The 17,217-nt window shown below is 56.5% G+C and overlaps 3 protein-coding genes across 4 annotated transcripts; 1 reads left to right on the top strand and 2 right to left on the bottom strand.

Annotated features, from left to right (window-relative positions):
- Positions 1-401: 401 nt before the first annotated feature.
- Positions 402-1,476, bottom strand: MRPL34 (mitochondrial ribosomal protein L34). The gene is made up of 2 exons (XM_022558462.2): positions 1,291-1,476; positions 402-1,069 (listed from the first exon to the last, which is right to left on the bottom strand). Exons 1-2 carry the CDS (start codon positions 1,362-1,364, stop codon positions 856-858), a joined length of 288 nt encoding a protein of 95 aa, XP_022414170.1. The 5' UTR covers positions 1,365-1,476; the 3' UTR covers positions 402-855.
- Positions 1,477-3,186: 1,710 nt separating this feature from the next.
- ABHD8 (abhydrolase domain containing 8) lies at positions 3,187-11,399 on the top strand. The gene is made up of 5 exons (XM_022558594.3): positions 3,187-3,399; positions 4,606-5,353; positions 7,144-7,314; positions 7,449-7,665; positions 9,289-11,399. The coding sequence occupies exons 2-5, from the start codon at positions 4,614-4,616 to the stop codon at positions 9,457-9,459; spliced, it is 1,299 nt and encodes a 432-aa protein (XP_022414302.1). The 5' UTR covers positions 3,187-3,399; positions 4,606-4,613; the 3' UTR covers positions 9,460-11,399.
- Positions 6,503-16,041, bottom strand: ANKLE1 (ankyrin repeat and LEM domain containing 1). 2 transcript variants are annotated; one of them, XM_022558593.3, is made up of 8 exons: positions 15,862-16,041; positions 15,307-15,412; positions 15,049-15,193; positions 14,062-14,799; positions 13,753-13,930; positions 13,306-13,465; positions 13,068-13,197; positions 6,503-12,807 (listed from the first exon to the last, which is right to left on the bottom strand). In XM_022558593.3, the coding sequence occupies exons 1-8, from the start codon at positions 15,945-15,947 to the stop codon at positions 12,635-12,637; spliced, it is 1,716 nt and encodes a 571-aa protein (XP_022414301.2). In that variant the 5' UTR covers positions 15,948-16,041; the 3' UTR covers positions 6,503-12,634. The 2 variants fall into 2 exon arrangements, with proteins under 2 accessions (XP_022414301.2, XP_089761384.1); XM_089905258.1 differs by having other exon boundaries at positions 12,690-13,197.
- Positions 16,042-17,217: the final 1,176 nt, after the last annotated feature.

Below are 17,217 nucleotides of genomic sequence, written 5' to 3'. Positions count from 1 at the left end.
CAGCCTGACAGCCTGGAGAGAACAAGAACTTATTAAGGAAGTACTCAATAAGTTACTAAGTGGAAGCTAGTAAGTATTATTACACCAACGTCACAGCAAAGGAGAAATAAGCATCTCATTTTAAGGATGGATCCTCTTTATTTTTTTGGCCGCGCAGCATGCAGGATCCTAATTCCCCAACCAGGGATGGAACCCGCGCCCCCTGCAGTGGAAACCTGGAGTCATAACCACTGTACTGCCAGGGACGTCCCATTTTATTGGAACCAAATGAACCTCAGAGGGCTAAGATCTTGCTCAAGGTCACAGAGCCCATCCCCAAGGGGCAGGTGGAGGATTCAAACCCCTCCCACCTCTCCACAAGCCTTCCTAGAACCGTGAGAATTGACATTTTATAAGACAAGTGAAAATTTGAACATTTATTAGATTTTTAATGACATGAATGAATTGTTGACCTTTTTTTTTAGCTTTGAAAAGCTTTCTGAATATGTATTAAAGGGCCATTATCTTAGAGAAGTGAGTTCTGAAATATTTACAGAAGAAATAACCTGCTGCCCGAGATTTGCACCTCAGGAGAGGGCAGGATAGGTTGTGGGTAGAGCTGTGTACTGGGTTACAAGGGCGTTCACTGTACCATTCTGTGGACTGAGGCACATGTTCGAAATTCTTCCTAATTCAAAAGCGTAAAAAGGCATTTGGCAAGGTCTGACTTCCCACTCCCTCTTCCAGTCCAATCCCACAATTCTTCCCCTGGGCCAACCCCGAAATCTGAGAATTCATGTCCGTCCGAGTCCCAGTCGTCAGCGAGGAAAAATGCTTTAATGGGGGGGGGGGGTCCAGCCGGCAGCGTCGCGCTGCTCAGTGGCTCAACGATTTTCGACCCTTGTGCATGCGGCGAAGAATGACCTGGACGCCGCTTGGCTTGCTCAAGCGCCGGATCCAACCATGCTTGTTCTTGCGCTTGATGTTGCTCGGCTGATACTCGTTCCCGCGCGCCTTGCCCCGGGTCTGCTGCACGGCGGGGAGTCCCCAGGCGTCGGGGAGCCCCAGCCAGGCCCGGGGCTGGAGCCACCTGCCGGGGAAGGTTAGAGGGGGCGCTGTGTGACTTGCGCGTGGCGCCCAACCTCTCCGAGCTTGGGCTTCCCGATCAATGCCAGAGGGAGCCTGGCAGCATAAAGGCGCTCGAGGAGTTCTCAAGGCATTGGAAGGTCATGTGGTTGGTAAACAGCTGGGGCCAGTCCCCGACGCCGCCCTTACTCCCAGATTTGGGAAGGGGTCCCCCTGAGGACTCACCTGCCACCCAAAAGCGCCGCTGACCTACTGACTGGCCCCAACAGGGGCCCCACCGATCTGGTCGAGAAAGCCATGTCCGCCGCCGGCACGCCGTCCGGTGGCAGTTATTTCAAAGCCCATAGGTTCCGCAGCTGCGGGGACGAGGACTTCTGGGAAATGTAGTTTCTTCTAGGCGGAGCCCTCATTGCCGCGGGAGTTGTAGTTCTACGTAGGCGCACCGCATCTTAGGCGTGAGCGTCAGGGCCCACAGGAGAGTGTAGTTCTTCTTGTGGACCAGCAGGTGACAGGCGAACGGCGCCTCCTCCGCATGCGCGTGCGTACAAGACATTATGTCCCTGGGTCTGCTGGGAGTTGTAGTTCCTTCTCCTGTAGATCTACAGAGGGTACCGTGGGGTGACGGTGGCGCAGCTGGTGGCAGCCTCAGGAAACGGCTGGTTGAATTTCCCACCCCCAGCGGGAGCCAGGCAGACGGCACACGGCTGGCAGCTTTCCCTTAGCCCCAGCCAAGTCTCCGCCCCTTGGCGGGGAGCCCAGAAGTCTGAGTTGGTGTTGGCTGGATGTCCTTGGGGTGGTCATTCAGTTTCTCAATCTGCAGAACTCAACGGTTGCAGGCTTGCCCTTGGCGGTGCCCCCGTTCAGGCCCTATTTTTCTAATACTCATATCTGAGCCCTTTCCCTTCTTACACACCCTCTACGGCTCCCCATTGCCCCAGGGAAAATATCTGGCAGGCATTTGAAGCCCGCTCTCCCCATACACACACACCCTAAATTTCAGCTACAACCTCCTCTGCCTGGTGCTCCCCTAGTCAACTTTTTAAAATCCTCCTCAGTACTCTCCTTTCCCCCAATCCTATCCCTCCCTCTGGCCCAACACTGCCCCCACACAGCTTTCCCCAGACTCTCCCTGAAGCCCAGGGCGCCCTCAAGGGCCAGGCTTGCAGCTGAGTCCCTGCAGGCACCCCAGTATCTCCCAGCCTGGGGAGGGGGAGGGGAGTTTTTTCTGCATTAATAAACTGTAGTCTCCCAGGAGCACCTGAGTGGGCAAGAGTGGGTGGCTGGACCTAACCCAGCTCTGGCAGCAAATTCCAGGGGATAGGAGTGGGGAAGGGATGATTAACCTCTTGTCCTCTGAAGCCCATCTTACCTGCACCATCATTTAGCAAACCACTACAATACTACAGCAGTACAATAATAATGCCAATAATGTATGGAGCACTTTCCCTGCTGAGCAAACTCATGAGGGAATTAATTCCATAGAGAAATAAATGGAGTCTCAGGGAAAGGACTTGCCCAAGGTCACATATCAGCAAAGGGTAGAGGCTGGATTTGAACTGTGGGCTTTCTGGCTCCGGCTGGGACCAGGGTCACCAGTTAAATTGGCCTATTTGTGAAACTCCAATTCCTTAATTACCCATAGCTCCAAGATATCTGTTTAATGGTTTAACGAATAACAATTTGCAGAACTTGGAATCACACAGCCGTGGTTCCAAGTCCCATCTCTGCCCCCCCAGCTTGCCTTGTGACCTTGTGCCATTTATGAGCCTCAGTTTCCCCACCTGAAATTGCAAAGATCTGGGAGACTGTAGAACGGAAAGGTCAGCACAGAGGGAGGGGCATGGGGGCTCCGTTTGGAGGGGACAGGGCAGTTCGGAGGCAGAGGCTAGCCGAGGAGATCCTCTTTGCAGCGAGGAGGGGCCCGGAAGACCTCAGGATGCGACCCCTTCTTGGCGGTTAACCAGGCCCAATCCCTCCCTCCACCTCCGTAAACCTTGAGGGAGGCGGGGTCGTTGCCCCAAGAGCCCGCCCTTATCCCGGAGTTGCCGCCTCTGATTGGCAGTCTAACTAGGCCAGGTCATTATGCAGCTGCTATTGGCCAAGGCTCCAGTCAGTCGGTGCACGGTCCCGCCCCCCCGGGGGAGACACTTAAAGGGCCGTCTCGCTAGGCGGTAGCGGGATATCCCCGCACTGACCGCCTTGGGCCCGCGCCCGCCCGCGTAAACGCGCCCGGCCCGACCCCGCGCCACCATGTAAACGGCGCCCGCAGGCGGACGCCGGCTTCTCCGCCCGGGACCCCTTTGCCCTGCCCCGGGCCCCAGGGCCCTCGATGAGGTGAGCAGGGACTGGGCCGTGGGAAGGGGACACTGAGGCCCCTGGGTCTTTCACTTTGGATGGGGGGTGTCCACAAAGCCCTTAGGAAGCCGCGGAGCCCCAGTGGCCTCGACCCCCCCGCAGGGTTGACGGGCACCCAGGAGGCGGGGGCCTGGCTCTGTGGAGGGGGTCTGGCGTGGCGCATCTGCGCCCCCTTTGGCAATCCCGGGTTGGAACCCCGCCGGAGGTGGGGGGCGCGGCCTGCTCCCCCTTCCTCAGCAAGTACGGGCCACTGCAGGACGGGTGTTCGGCGTTCATTATCCCCGCGGAGCCCAGGATGGGGACGGGGAGGGGTTGGTCCCATCACCAGGGCCTAAACAATGGGGGTGCGCTGCGCGGGTATCCCCCTCGAGTTATGTAACTGCCTGCAGTTGCCATGGACACGGAGTGAGGGCCGTGGCCCACGGAGCGGGATGGAGGCCTGGAGGCCCTCAGCCAGGGCTTTACCTTCTCCATCCTCATCTCCACCACTGGGGGCTGTGTGCCAGATTCCCCAGAACCCAAGGTACTGAGCAGTGGGGACAGAGCACCTTCTTCCCAGAGTGTCTGAGCCTCAGCTTGTAGGTCTGTGAAATAGACCCATTGCACTCATGGTCTTGGGGAGTTGGGCAAGGGCTTCTGGAGCTCAGCCCTGAAACCCCTCTCCCAGGGTCTCACCTTTCAGAAGCCAGGTTTAGAGGCCTGGGATGGGGGCTCTTTGGGACCTGCACATTTTTAGATGCCTTTGGAGCCCTCAGGGTATGCTGGTTTAGTGAAAGTGAATTAAGGAAACAGTGCATGAATGAATGAATGGACGAATGAATGAGTGGGTTTAGGAAGGCATTACTGCTATAAACCTGAGCTGGAGGGTCCTCAAGGATGGGCCACATTTGCCACAACGTCCCCGCCTCCGGGAAGCCACCCCCAATGAATGCCTCTTGGTGTCAGCCACGACCTTCTCTCTAGGATAGACTAGGCTGGCCCAGAAGGGTGGCCGAACGCCATACAGGCACTGACCAGACAAAACATCTCAGTGCGTGGCTGGTTCTGGCCACCCCCAAAACTGGAGCCTAGATGGGGCCTCGCAGTGCAACTCACCTGACCCAGGTGTGGGGAGTGGGTGCTATGGGAGTGGAAGGCTCCCTGTGTAGATGGCCTCTGACCTGGCTGTCACGACCCCACTCACAGGACACACCATGCTGACCGGGGTGACCGATGGGATCTTTTGCTGCCTGCTGGGCGCGCCACCCAATGCTGTGGGGCCCCTGGAGAGTGTGGAGTCCAGTGATGGCTACACCTTTGTGGAGGTCAAGCCTGGCCGCGTGCTGCGGGTGAAGCATGCTGGACCCGCTCCGCTCCCCACCCCACCTCCACCACTGTCAGACGCCGCCCAGGGGGACCAATCTGGCTTGGTCCACTGCCAGCGCAGAATCACCGTGTACCGCAATGGGCGGTTACTGGTGGAGAACCTGGGCCGGGCACCACGAGCTGACCTCCTGCACGGGCAGAACGGCTCTGGGGAGCCACCAGCCGCCCTCGAGGTAGAGCTGGCTGACCCAGCGGGCAGCGATACCCGCTCGGGCCCAGGCAGTGCTGGGAGTGGCAGTGGCGGACGACGGCGGCGAGCCCGACGCCCCAAGCGGACCATCCACATTGACTGTGAGAAGCGCATCACCAGCTGCAAGGGCGCCCAGGCCGATGTGGTGCTCTTTTTCATCCACGGTGTCGGCGGTTCCCTGGCCATCTGGAAGGAACAGCTGGACTTCTTTGTGCGCCTGGGCTACGAGGTGGTGGCGCCTGACCTGGCCGGCCACGGGGCCAGCTCAGCGCCCCAGGTGGCCGCCGCCTACACCTTCTATGCACTGGCAGAGGACATGCGTGCCATCTTCAAGCGCTATGCCAAGAAGCGAAACGTGCTCATTGGGCATTCTTACGGGTGAGCCAACACTGGGGTGGGGATGAGGGTGAAGGGTGGAGACTGGCAGGAACTGGACACCTACTCACAAAATACTGATTTCCCTTCTTGAAAAATCCTGCTAACATCTGCAACAAAACAGGGATTCCTGCCACCAATGCTATTGTTTCACATTGTTTTAAAGCAGTATCTCAATCCCTGAACTATTGACATTTTGGGTCAGGTAATTCTTTTCTGTGAGGGGCTTTCTTGTGCACTGTAGGATGTTTAGCAGCGTCTCTGACCTCTACCGATTAGATGCCACTAGCACAATGGTCTAGTGATGATCATGACAATCAAAAATGCCTTCAGATAGTGCCAAAGGTCCTCTGGTAGGCAGAATCAACCCTAGCTGAGAACCACTGTCTTCAACTAAGTTCAAAAATTGGTTGCTCTGGAGACCCCAAGGGCTCCAAGGAAAGACTAATTGGAATCCCATAATTTTTGTTTACAAGGGCACAGGTTGCTATAATTCATGCTTCCTGAAAGGGGTGACAGATAATACCACCCAGCATTTAGATGAGAGCCCACGCCATGGAAGGCTCTGGACCTGGGTGCCTGATCACTGCCAAGTGGTACCATTCTGTCCTTTACCCAGGAGGAAAGGCAGGATCTGATCAGCCAGCCAGGTTGAGAACCACTGTTTTAGCAGTTGTAGCCCATGCAACTAGACAAGAAAAGGAAATATTGCATAAGTTTCCAAAAGAAAGGAAGCCAGACTGGGAAATAGCATAGCTCCTATTTGCTTATATGAAAACATACCTCAAAGTGGATGCTTATGCTAAATGATTCCTCCAATTAAATGAGCACCCACCTGTGGAAATTCCTGTGACCCCATAACAATGCTGTGAGGTCAGCACAGTTACTGTGTCACAAATGTGGAGATGGTAGCTCAGAGAGGTTAAGCAATTTGCCCAAGGGCACACAGTGAGTCACTGGGACAGTCAAGTCCACCTGACTCCTGCTTGTATCCTGTCCCTCTTTTCAGCAAGCGTTGGCAAACTTTTTCTTAAAGAGCCAAATAGTAAATATTTTAGGTTTGCAGGCTATAATGGTTGATCTCTGTTGAAACTTCACATGTCTACTGTTGTAGAAAGAAAGCAGACATAATTGTAAACAAATGGGCATGGTTTTATTCTAATAAATCTTTATTTATAAAATATTTTACACATTTACAAGATTGTAAACTTAAGTTTACAAAAACAAGCAGCTAGCCCACAAGCCATAGTTTGCAAAACAAACTCCGCTTTAGGGGGAATGAGGAGAGGTACCTGCACCCTTCCACCTTGCATAAGGCAGGCAGATGTGCCAGACCCAGGGGCCAATGAGAGAAGATCCTTAAAGGGAAGGGATACGCTGGAAACAGGGACGTTCTCTGAGAAGGCAAAGGGTTGGTTTAATCAAATAGCTTTCCTAACACTTGGCAATAAGTAATTCTTACTCCTTTGGGGGTTATGATGACTTTGAGGATCTGATAAAAGTTATGTATTTGGATCCTTTCTCCAAAAGAAAAAAAATCCACCCTCAACACACACACACACACACACACACACACACACACACACACACACACACACAGAGTCTCTCAATTTCAGGGCATTCGAGATGCCCCACCCATCCCTCACCCCCATTTGGTGCCCACGGACCCCAGGGGAAGAATCTTGGCCTTCAAGTATATGCCTCTGGGTGAGGGGAGGGCATTAACCCCTTCACTGCTTGTATCCTGCTGACCACTGCCCTTCAACCCTCCCCACCATCCATCCATGGGGCAGTGTCTCCTTCTGCACGTTCCTGGCTCATGAGTACCCAGATCTGGTGCACAAGATGATCATGATCAACGGCGGGGGCCCTACGGCACTGGAGCCCAGCTTCTGCTCCATCTTCAACATGCCCACGTGCGTCCTGCACTGCCTGTCACCCTGTCTGGCTTGGAGCTTCCTCAAGTGAGTGACCTGGCCCTGCCCTGGCATCTCCCCAGGGTGGATGGGAGGGGAAGCTATATGGCTGGGGCTGGCATGGGGGCACCCCTGGTGGCTGAGCTGTCATGAGGGCTCCAGCAGTGCCTCCCCGCCCGCAGGGCTGGCTTCGCCCGCCAAGGGGCCAAAGAGAAGCAGCTGCTGAAGGAGGGCAATGCGTTCAATGTGTCTTCCTTTGTGCTTCGGGCCACAATGAGTGGCCAGTACTGGCCCGAGGGCGACGAGGTCTACCATGCCGAGCTCACCGTGCCCGTCCTGCTCGTCCATGGCATGCACGACAAGTTTGTGCCGGTGGAGGAAGACCAGCGCATGGCTGAGGTATGGCACTTCGGCCACCACACCCTTCAGATCCCCCTTGCACAGTCCAGGGGGACTCTGCCTTGTGTTCCAGCCCCAGGGACGTCAGAGCTTAGATGGAGAGTCAAAGGTGGAATCCAGAAAGTGGGGCTGCCTTGAACAGGTGGTAGGTTTATGTGCTGTCCCCACTGCACATTAAAAGGCAGTCTTCATGGGGCTTCCCTGGCGGTCCAGTGGTTAGGACTCCGTGCTTCCACTGCAGGGGGCACGGGTTTGATCCATGGTGAGCGAACTAGGATCCCACATGCCAGGCAGCATGGCAAAAAAAAAAAAAAAAAAAAAAAAGGCACTCTTCACAGCTGGGATTTGTGATGGGCTACATAATTCTTCAAGGGCGAGCTGGTTTCTTTAGATCAGATTCCCCAGAAAGGGTCTTGAGATCCTTAGGACTAAGAATAGCTCTGGGCCAGTGGTTCTTAACCAGGGATGATTCTGCCCCACAGGGGACACTTGGAAATGTCTGCAGACTTTTCTGGTTGTCATAACTGTAGGGGAGGGAGGTGCTCTGGCATCTGGTGGGTGGAGGCCAAGGATGTTGCCCAGTAACCTACAATGAGCAGGACATCCCCACCGCAGAAAATGATCCAGCGCCAAGTGTCTGTCATGTGGAGGTTGAGAAACCCTACCTTAGCGTGAGAGACTCTCCATCTGTCAGTGATTTCTCACCGAGGTGACTTTGCCCCCAAGAGACATTTGGCAATGTCTGGAGAGATTTTTTTTTTTAATTTATTTATGTTTTTTATTTTTGGCTGCGTTGGGTCTTCGTTGCGGTGCGCAGGCTTCTCATTGTGGTGGCTTCTCGTTGCAGAGCATAGGCTCTAGGCAGGTGGGCTTCAGTAGTTGTGGCTCCAGGGCTCTACACCGCAAGCTCAGTAGTTGCGGCTTGCGGGCTCTAGAGCACAGGCTCAGTAGTTGGGGCGCACTGGCTTAGTTGCTCTATGGCATGTGGGATCTTCCCGGATCAGGGCTCGAGCCTGTATCCCCTGCATTGGCACGCAGATTCGTAACCACTGCGCCACCAGGGAAGTCCCTGGAGAGATTTTAAATTGTCATACTGTGGCGGGGGAGTGGGATGCTATCACTGGCATCTAGTGGATCGAAGCCAGGGATGCTGCTCAACATCCTACAGTGCATGGAACAGTCCCCATCCCAGAGAATGATCCCACCCCAAATGGCATTAGTGCCCGGGTTGAGAAATCCTGCTCTGGACATATTGTAGGCACTTAATAAACGGGGAATGAATGAATATCCAGTTGGGCTCCAGCAGGGAACAGTCCCCATCCCAGAGAATGATCCCACCCCAAATGGCATTAGTGCCCGGGTTGAGAAATCCTGCTCTGGACATATTGTAGGCACTTAATAAACGGGGAATGAATGAATATCCAGTTGGGCTCCAGCAGGGTGACAGGCCATCTTCCAGATCCCCCTTGGGTGGAAGTGGAGGAATATAGGGTAGATTGCAAGAAGGACTTCCTGATGTTGGAGGCCATGCATAGATGGGGGGGGCGGGGGGAGTCCCAGGGCAGCCTGGCCCCGAGCTCCGTCGGCCTGTCTCTGCCTGCTCTGAGCCCGCGCCCTCCGCAGATCCTGCTCCTGGCCTTCCTGAAGCTCATCGATGAAGGCAGCCACATGGTGATGCTGGAGTGTCCGGAAACGGTCAACACGCTGCTCCACGAATTCCTGCTCTGGGAGCCCGAGCCCTCGCCCAAGGCCCTGCCCGAGCCCCTGCCCACGCCCCCAGAGGAAAAGAAGTAGCCGCTGAGCTGGCAGGGTAGCGCTTAGTGAGCCGAGGAGCCTGAGGAGGGGCCCGGAGCCGGAGTTGGGTCTGCCGCCCGCGCGGACCACCTGGGCGGGCCGTTCGCTCCAGTGGGCGGGGTCAGGTCAGAGAGTCGCCCCCCAGGCCGGCTGGGCAGGACGTGGCGTTCGTGGGAGCCAGCTGGACACACCACGCTCTGCTAGTCCTGCGGGACCCATCGGTTTTTCGGGGCCATAGCCGGGACCCCCGCGGAGGATGACCTTGTACAGAAGCCCCCTACCCCAAAACGCCAGGGCCGAGGCAGGCCACCACCCCGCTCTCTGTCTTCCGTGTTCGCCGTGCTTGATCCTGGGACCCACGAGCCCCGCAGGGACCTTCGAGACCCCGCCCCAATGCCCGAGACCCCTTACCACCCCCCATTCCTCGGCGCTGGGAGCTATTGTGGCCCAAGGAGGGAGGGTTTGGGAGGGGCTGGCACCACCGAACCCGCACATCTCAACTTGTAACTCAATAAAAAGTGACAATCTGAGCCTCCAGGCCTGTGTTGGGTGACCGAAGCGCGGGGCCGCCCTAAGCCTCAGTTTCCCCAAGTGCAGACAGAACTGAGTCGAGTGCCCCCCCCCTCAGGGGTGCAGACTGAACTGAATCGAGTGCCTCCCCCTCAGGGCCCTGGCCCACAGAGACTTGAGGATGTCGGCCGTTCAGGCTTGTTTCCCGAGTTCCCCTCCCTCCTCAAAATGCAGGGGCTACTTGGGCAGTATTTCCGGAGCAGAAGGCGGATAGGGGGTGAGCTGCCCGTCCCTGGAGGGGAGGAGGAGAACCAACTGAGGTCGATGCTGAAGTTGAGGTGAGGATCCGAGGACGGTTGCATCTGATTCCAGTAGCCATAATTGTGTCAGCTGTATGCAAAGCCCTGTGCTGAGTGCCTGACACCCATAGGTTCATTGAATCCCCTTCACTCCACACCACACAGCAAGTTAGTACCTCTTACTGTCCCATTTTATCTTATAACTTGGTTTTGAGTGGCTTTTGTCACGATGATTTTTATTTCGAATCTTTTTTTTTTGAATCCAGATTTCTCTGGATTTCCCTGCTCCATGGCTGTGCTCTTGGTCCTCTATATTTTATTCTAATGTATGTATATCTAGGTTTACCCGTGGTTTGTGTGGCCAGTGGGAGATTTGTCCCCTCAGTTGCTGCACCTTTGGTCCTTTCCCCACTGGTTTGTGAACCCACCTTTAATTTAAAGGGGTTCTTACAGGGGCACTGCTGTTGGTTGACAAATTCTGGAGATATGTTTGATTATCACAACTGGAGGGGGAGGTGCACCTGGGATCTTGTGGGTGGAGTACAGGAATGCTGCCTGATACCCTACAGTACACAGGACGGCCCCCGGCCCCCACTGCAAGGAGTAACTTGGTCTCAAAAGTCAGTAGGGCCAAGGTTGGGATACCCTGTGTTTTAGAAAATCCCACCTCTTCTGGGCCTCTTTTTGTGGCGGGGGGGAGGGATGTCTCTGGATTCTTTCTGTTTGTGTATTCTTGGGAGATGGCATGCTGTTTGGTTTTTTTTAAAAATAAATTTATTTATTTATTTATTTATTTATTTATTTTTGGCTGCGTTGGGTCTTCATTGCTGCACGTGAGCTTTCTCTAGTTGCGGCGAGCGGGGGCTGCTCTTCGTTGCGGTGTGCAGGTTCCTCACTGCAGTGGTTTCTCTTGTTGTGGAGCATGGGCTCTTAGGCACGCAGGCTTCGGTAGTTGTGGCTCGCGGGCTCTAGAGCGCAGGCTCAGTAGCTGTGGCGCACGGGCTTAGTTGCTCTGCGGCGTGTGGGATCTTCCCGGACCACGGCTTGAACCCGTGGCCCCTGCATTGGCAGGCAGATTCTTAACCACCGCGCCACCAGGGAAGTCCCAGCATGCTGTTTTAATTGCTATCACTTTATCAAGCACCTACTTGGTGTCTGGGAGAATTACTTGTCTTACACATGAGGAAAGGGAAGCTCGGAGTGAGGTTTCTTCAGCTCAGTTAAAAATGGTAGAGCCCAGGCCCACTCCAGAGGCAGGAACCCTAATTACCATAGGAGCCAGAGTAGCCAGGGGCTCAGCAGTGGAGGCCAGGAGGCAGGTGGAACCTTAGCCCGCCCCCTGCAGGACCTGGTTCTCTGAGCAACGATGACAGGCAGGTGATGAACCCAATGAGGCAGCGGATCTCACCAAGTCCCTAAACCCACTGGACTGCTTTGAAGAAGCAAGTTCTGGAAAATTTAAGTGATCCTGCCACCACCTCACCAGGATAGTGGCTTGGCACTTACTGAAGCTCTTTGCATAAAGAGCAAAGAGGTTAGTGATGGGGTTAGTGATCCCATTTTACAGTGGAAGAAACAGGTTCAGAGAAGCAACGCCAGGAGGCTCCAGTCACAGTGATGCCAAGGAGAGCTGGTGTCTCACATCCACACCGCGATGACCTCCTCAGTTCTGCCCACCCCTCAATACACAAGTCGGTACCTCGAGAACATCCCCGGTACCTCGAGAACATCCCGACACCCCCCGCCTTCCCCCAGAGACTTTCCGCCTGCAGGGCCGCCTCTGGCTCAGTAGGGCTCTGAGCCAAACACTTTACCCCATGACGGTTTAATCTGATTTCCTCAGTGACCCCCTGAGGTAGAACCGCGCACTTTCCCCATTGTGTACAACTGAGGACAGTGAGGCTCAGACAGAGAAATTGCTGGTCCGAGGTCCCACAGCTGGGAAGCAGCGAAACCTAATTCTTGAGCTGGGCAGATTCCCTTCATGTGGCTGAGGAAGCCCCCAGCCCAGCCTACATTGTGGGTCCCCTGTGTCAGGGAGATAAAAATGGACTCTGTTTGCCCAAACAGGACCAAACTACCAAAGCATTGGCATATTTCAAAGCACCAGAGTGTTCCAAAGAACCTTCTGGTCTACTTGTTCTCCTCCCACATCCCCTTATTCTCCACCCATGACAGGGAGCTCACTACCTCTCCAGCAGTTCCATCTGTAATAAAGTCCTCCCTCAGCCCGAGGGAGAGATTGTCCTGCTGCTCCCCCACCAGCCTTCTGCAGCTGGAGACGGGGGGCTGCTCTCAGCGCGGGGCAGCTGGAACATTCAAACACCCTAATCTCGACCTAGGCTGGATGGCCAATTCCCCAGTGCTCAGCCACGGGCCTGGATGTCCTGGGGCCATAGCTCTCGCTCACCCTCAGCCAGGAAGACAAGGAGGGCACGGTGCAGCAGATGCACCCCCAAGCGGCGGCGCCGGGTGGGTGGCCAGCCGGCCACCACTCCATAGCAGTGTCCTTGCTTCTGGTTGGTCAGCGTCTGGATCCCTGGGGAGATTAGGAGTAAGGTCACAAAAGCAGCCTCCAGGAACCCCAGGCAGAAGTATGTGCCAGTAAACCCACTGGGTATTGCCCGCAAGCAGGGATAAACCAATGGAGCAAAATCTGTGCATGCGCAGGTACATAATTGGTGCTCAATAATTGCTCATTGAATGAACAGCCCTGAGGGGCAAGGAGTGAGGGAATCGGTAGATCAAGTGCCCTTCGTGTGACCGCCCCCCCACCAACCCCACAAGCCAGGCACCTACCTAGAGCATCCACAAGACATGCTTCTCGAGTGTAAGCCTCCACAGCAACCACATGCTGGAAGCAATGCAGGGAGACAACACCGCGACCACTGGCCCAAATGTCTAAGATCTGGCGCACCTTGGGGCAGGCCTGGGGGGAGCCAGGGCAGGCTCAGAGGTCTGCCCCCCAACTCCCTCTTTCCTCTACCTGCCCGCAACTGTGCCACCCCTGCCATGAACCTGGTCCTTATCCTCACACCTGTTTTCCTGGCCACCCTCGGTGGCTAAGGGCCTTCCAGAGGTGGGCATTCGGCCGGGTCCGTGTTCCCTTGCCCACGTAGAAGATGGCATGGACAAAAATCCGAAGGCATTCAGCCAGGGTCAGTGAGAAGGCTCGGGCTGGAAGGTTCTGAGTCTTCCTAGATGAAGTAGGTGGCTCAGAGAAGGAAAAGTGACGGGAGTCGCCCCAGAGGCAGTCTTTAAAGACAGAGCAACCCACGTCCAGTGACCCCTATTTTATAAAAGGCAGGGTGGGTGGCTGTTCGCCAAGGACACTCAGCAGCTTGAATTGGATCCAACTGCCTTTTATAGATAAAGAAGCTGATGACCAGAGAGGGCCAGTTCCCTTCCTAAGGACACACAGCAGATAAGAACCAATCTCAGAATTTTCCAGTTCCCACTTCTGGGTCATTCCTGTTCCAAGTACCTGGGGTCCAGCAGCAGATATGTGAAGCTGGACTTCATGACCCCCTCCCGCCACCGTCTGGTGGGTTCTGGCCGCTCAAACTGCTTGGCAAGTGCATCCTCATCTGCCTGGGCATCTGGGATACGGCCGGTCCGCAGGGCTTTGGCCAGCTCTGGGCTGTGCCCTGAGAATTCTAGGCCTGGGAGGGGAAACTGAGTCAAGAGAGACAAAGGAAAGGATGGTTCCCAGAGATGAAGGGAGAAGTAGGTTGCACTGAGAGCCACGGGTCTCCGAGGACTCCTGGAGGCTCCTTGGACTCTGGATACTAACCACGAGCAGCCTGGGCTTCTTCTAGTGGTTGGAGGTAGTATGGCCGGGTGAAGGACGTGATGGGACCGCGGCTCTTGCCAAGTGCCCGGAGCCCTTGCAGCAGCTCCAGGTCAGACGTGGTGGGGTCCGGTGGGCACTGGCAAGAGGTGATGGGGTCCCTGCCACCTGTGGCGCTCGCCTCATCCTCTGTCAGCCAGAGGGCAGCCACATCACTGTCGAGGGACAACTGGTCATCTTTTGGGATGTGGAAGTCAGAGGGTCCAGGCAGTGGTTCCCAAGGGGCACTATGGGCTGGGCTCCTCTCTGGGAAGAACTTGGGGGAGGGGGAGGCATCTGGCAAGGTCAGAGTCAGGGCCTGCAGACGGGCATTTAGTTCTGCCTCCCTGTCCTCCACGAGGGCTCGATGTTCCTGCTGTGGGGTACTCGAAGATCTTGGCACCCTCTGGGAGGGTCGGACACCAGCCCAGGGGGACATGTGGGCGGTTGGGTCCTCAGCTCCAGAGGCCTCAACCGCGGTGACAAAGGAGGCAACTGAGCTGCAGTCCCAGCATCCCAGGGGGGACTCCAAGCTGCCATCTGTGCCAGCAATCTCAGGGTGGGCAAGGAGGCTGGGGGGTCCAGGGCCAGCCTCCAGGCTCATGTCCTTGTCATCACCTCTGCCCAGTGTTGTGGAGTCCAGTGTCACACTGGGAGGTCCAGAGGGGCTGATATTCAGCCCCTTTCCCCAAGGGCCTGGGCCTGGAACAGGGGATAAGAGTGGGAGTCAGAGAGGAGGGAAGGAGGAAGTGAGAGACAAAGATGGAAGTCAGATCAGACAGAAAGAGGCGGCTGCAATCGCAAAGAGGAAGGACAGAGTCGGAGGCAGAGAGACGGACCAGAGACCTCAGTCGTGAAACAGAAACAGTGGGAGAGCGTGGATGTCACACACAGAGACCCGCAAAGCTAGATCAGAGGCTAAGCACCCCCAGCCGCACAGGCACCACTCACTGCCAGGCTTTGGCTCGGGCTCTGGCTCCTGGGGGTCTGCCCGGGTCCGTGTTGGGGTCCTGGTCCGAGCCTCCAGCTCCCGAAGGACACGCACACAGTTCTGGTGCCCCTGCTGCTCGGCCAGGTCCACAGGCCGGAGTCCGTCCTACATGGGAGCGGTCAGCAGGGGGCGCCCTCTTCCCTCCCTCGCTTCCTCCCTTCCTTCCTCTTTCCCTCCCTCCGGGTTTGCCCTGCTACAAACAGCGCTGCGACCCCCACCTGGTCGCGCAGCGCGGGGTCCGCTCCCTGGCTCAGCAGCAGCTCCAGGCCGCGGCGACAGCCCCAGGCAGCGGCCACGTGCAGCGGCGTCAGCGCCTCGGCCGATCTGGGGCAGGAGAGGAGGAGGGGTCAGTGGAGGAGGGAACTCGATCTCCGCCCCCATCCTCCCACCCCCCCCGCCCGGGGCCTTGGCTCTCAGCACCCCCATTTCCGCCCTTCAGCCTGAGACACCACACTTGGAACCTAGATCCTGCGCCCTCGGGCCAGGACCCAAACCTCTGCTCTCTGACTCTAGAGCGCCTACCACCAGATCCGAACCTTTGATCCCCATTTGGCCTCAGCGCAACCTCATACCCCACCCTCGGTCTGGTACCCTGCCTCTGCCCTTGGACCCTCAAGATCCTTCCCCAGATTCCCCAAGCTCCGCCCCCGGGCATTGAGTCCGCATCCTCGAACCGTGGGACGCCCTCTCCAGGACTCCCAGGTCTTTCCCTCGGACTCGGGAGACCCCTCTCCTTCGCGGAAAAGCTGCCCGGAGCCCAGACCCTGCCTCACCGAGTGTTGGGGTCCCCGCCTCGGCGCAGCAGGGCCTCGAGGCAACACAGACTCCGCGGGTGCTGGGCTCTGGCCGCCAGGTGCATGGCCGCCGCGCCATCCTCAAGCACCAGGTTGGGGTCAGCACCACGGCGCAGCAGCTCCTCCACTGCCCTAAGGACAGAGGGTCAGAGTGGACCGCGACACTCGCCCCCTACCCCTGGCCCACCCACCCCGTGCCCTGCCCTCACCGCAACTCCTCCTTCCGCAGCGCCGCCTGCAGCCGCCGCGCCAGGACTGTCGCCGAGCCCATGCCCCGGCGGTCCCCCAGACCAGTTGCCCGACCTGCCGATTTCCAACTTCCCGCGGCGCCCTTGTGCGCACGCGCCGCTCCGCCCCTCAGCCAGGGTCCCCGCCCCTCGGCGCAGTGCAGGGTCCCCAGCCAGGCTGACCCGCGACGTATTGTCGTCCACATCTAGGTTCAGGAGCTCTAATGCTGGCCCGAGCCTGCGACACCAGGTAGTGCCCAGGCAGGGCTAGGAGCAGCCGATAAGGTCCCGGTAGGGTGGAGGTCGTCGTGTGTGCCGTTATCTCTCAAAACCGCGTAAACACTAACACAGCCTGCTGGAGGGGGTGAAGCTACGCTCCCGGGACCCGATGGTGCCAAGGCATTAGGTCTTACAGAACCATCTGCAGAGGCGGCCTCCATTAGCGCACGCAGCCCTGATAGTATGTTAGGCTTCAATTAATATCTCCCTCCCGCAGTGGCTCTGTGTTGCCCATTTTCAGTTCTGCGGAGTCGGGAGTCCATTACTTTGGAGCCCTGAGCCTCTTAGGACTCTAGTTTCCCCACATGCAAAATGGGAGAATAATCCTTTCCAGACCGGTGTGAAGTTGAACGAGGGGCCTGGCACACAGGTGCCTAATAAATCCTCATGGGAAGGAAAAGCTGTTTCTCGATAAAGCTATTTTTGTTTGATAAGGAACTAAGAAAACCTAGCTGGTAAGCTCTTTTTTTTTCACAATTGCTCATCATCCAGTAAGATAGTTGAGTGATGCACCTGTTATATCTGTCTCCCTTCCTCTGGGGAGCACCCACACTATTTCCTGATGGAACTATAAAGCTTCCTTACCAGAGAAGCTTGATGGAGTCCTGGCCAATCAGAGTGTACCACAGCTCTGGCCCATGACCGGCCCAATGCAAGGTTACATGACCTAGGCAAGGCCAGTCGTAAGGGGTGCTGGGAGAGCCCTCACTTCACCTGGGTTGGGATTTGGGGAGCAGTCACAGCCATCTCACCCCTTTCCACGGGTTGGGAGGAAAGCAGGGCACACTGAACACCAACCACGCAGGGTATTTCAGCCCTCCCCAATGGC

Source organism: Delphinapterus leucas, unplaced genomic scaffold, assembly GCF_059928025.1.
Source record: "Delphinapterus leucas isolate spDelLeu-1000000601 "Yukka" unplaced genomic scaffold, BTC_Dleu_Yukka2 spDelLeu_asBTCV2_sq25, whole genome shotgun sequence".
NCBI classification, from domain to species: domain Eukaryota; kingdom Metazoa; phylum Chordata; class Mammalia; order Artiodactyla; family Monodontidae; genus Delphinapterus; species Delphinapterus leucas.
Note: the sequence above shows the minus strand (reverse complement) of the source record. Positions and strands in the feature narration are given on the sequence as shown.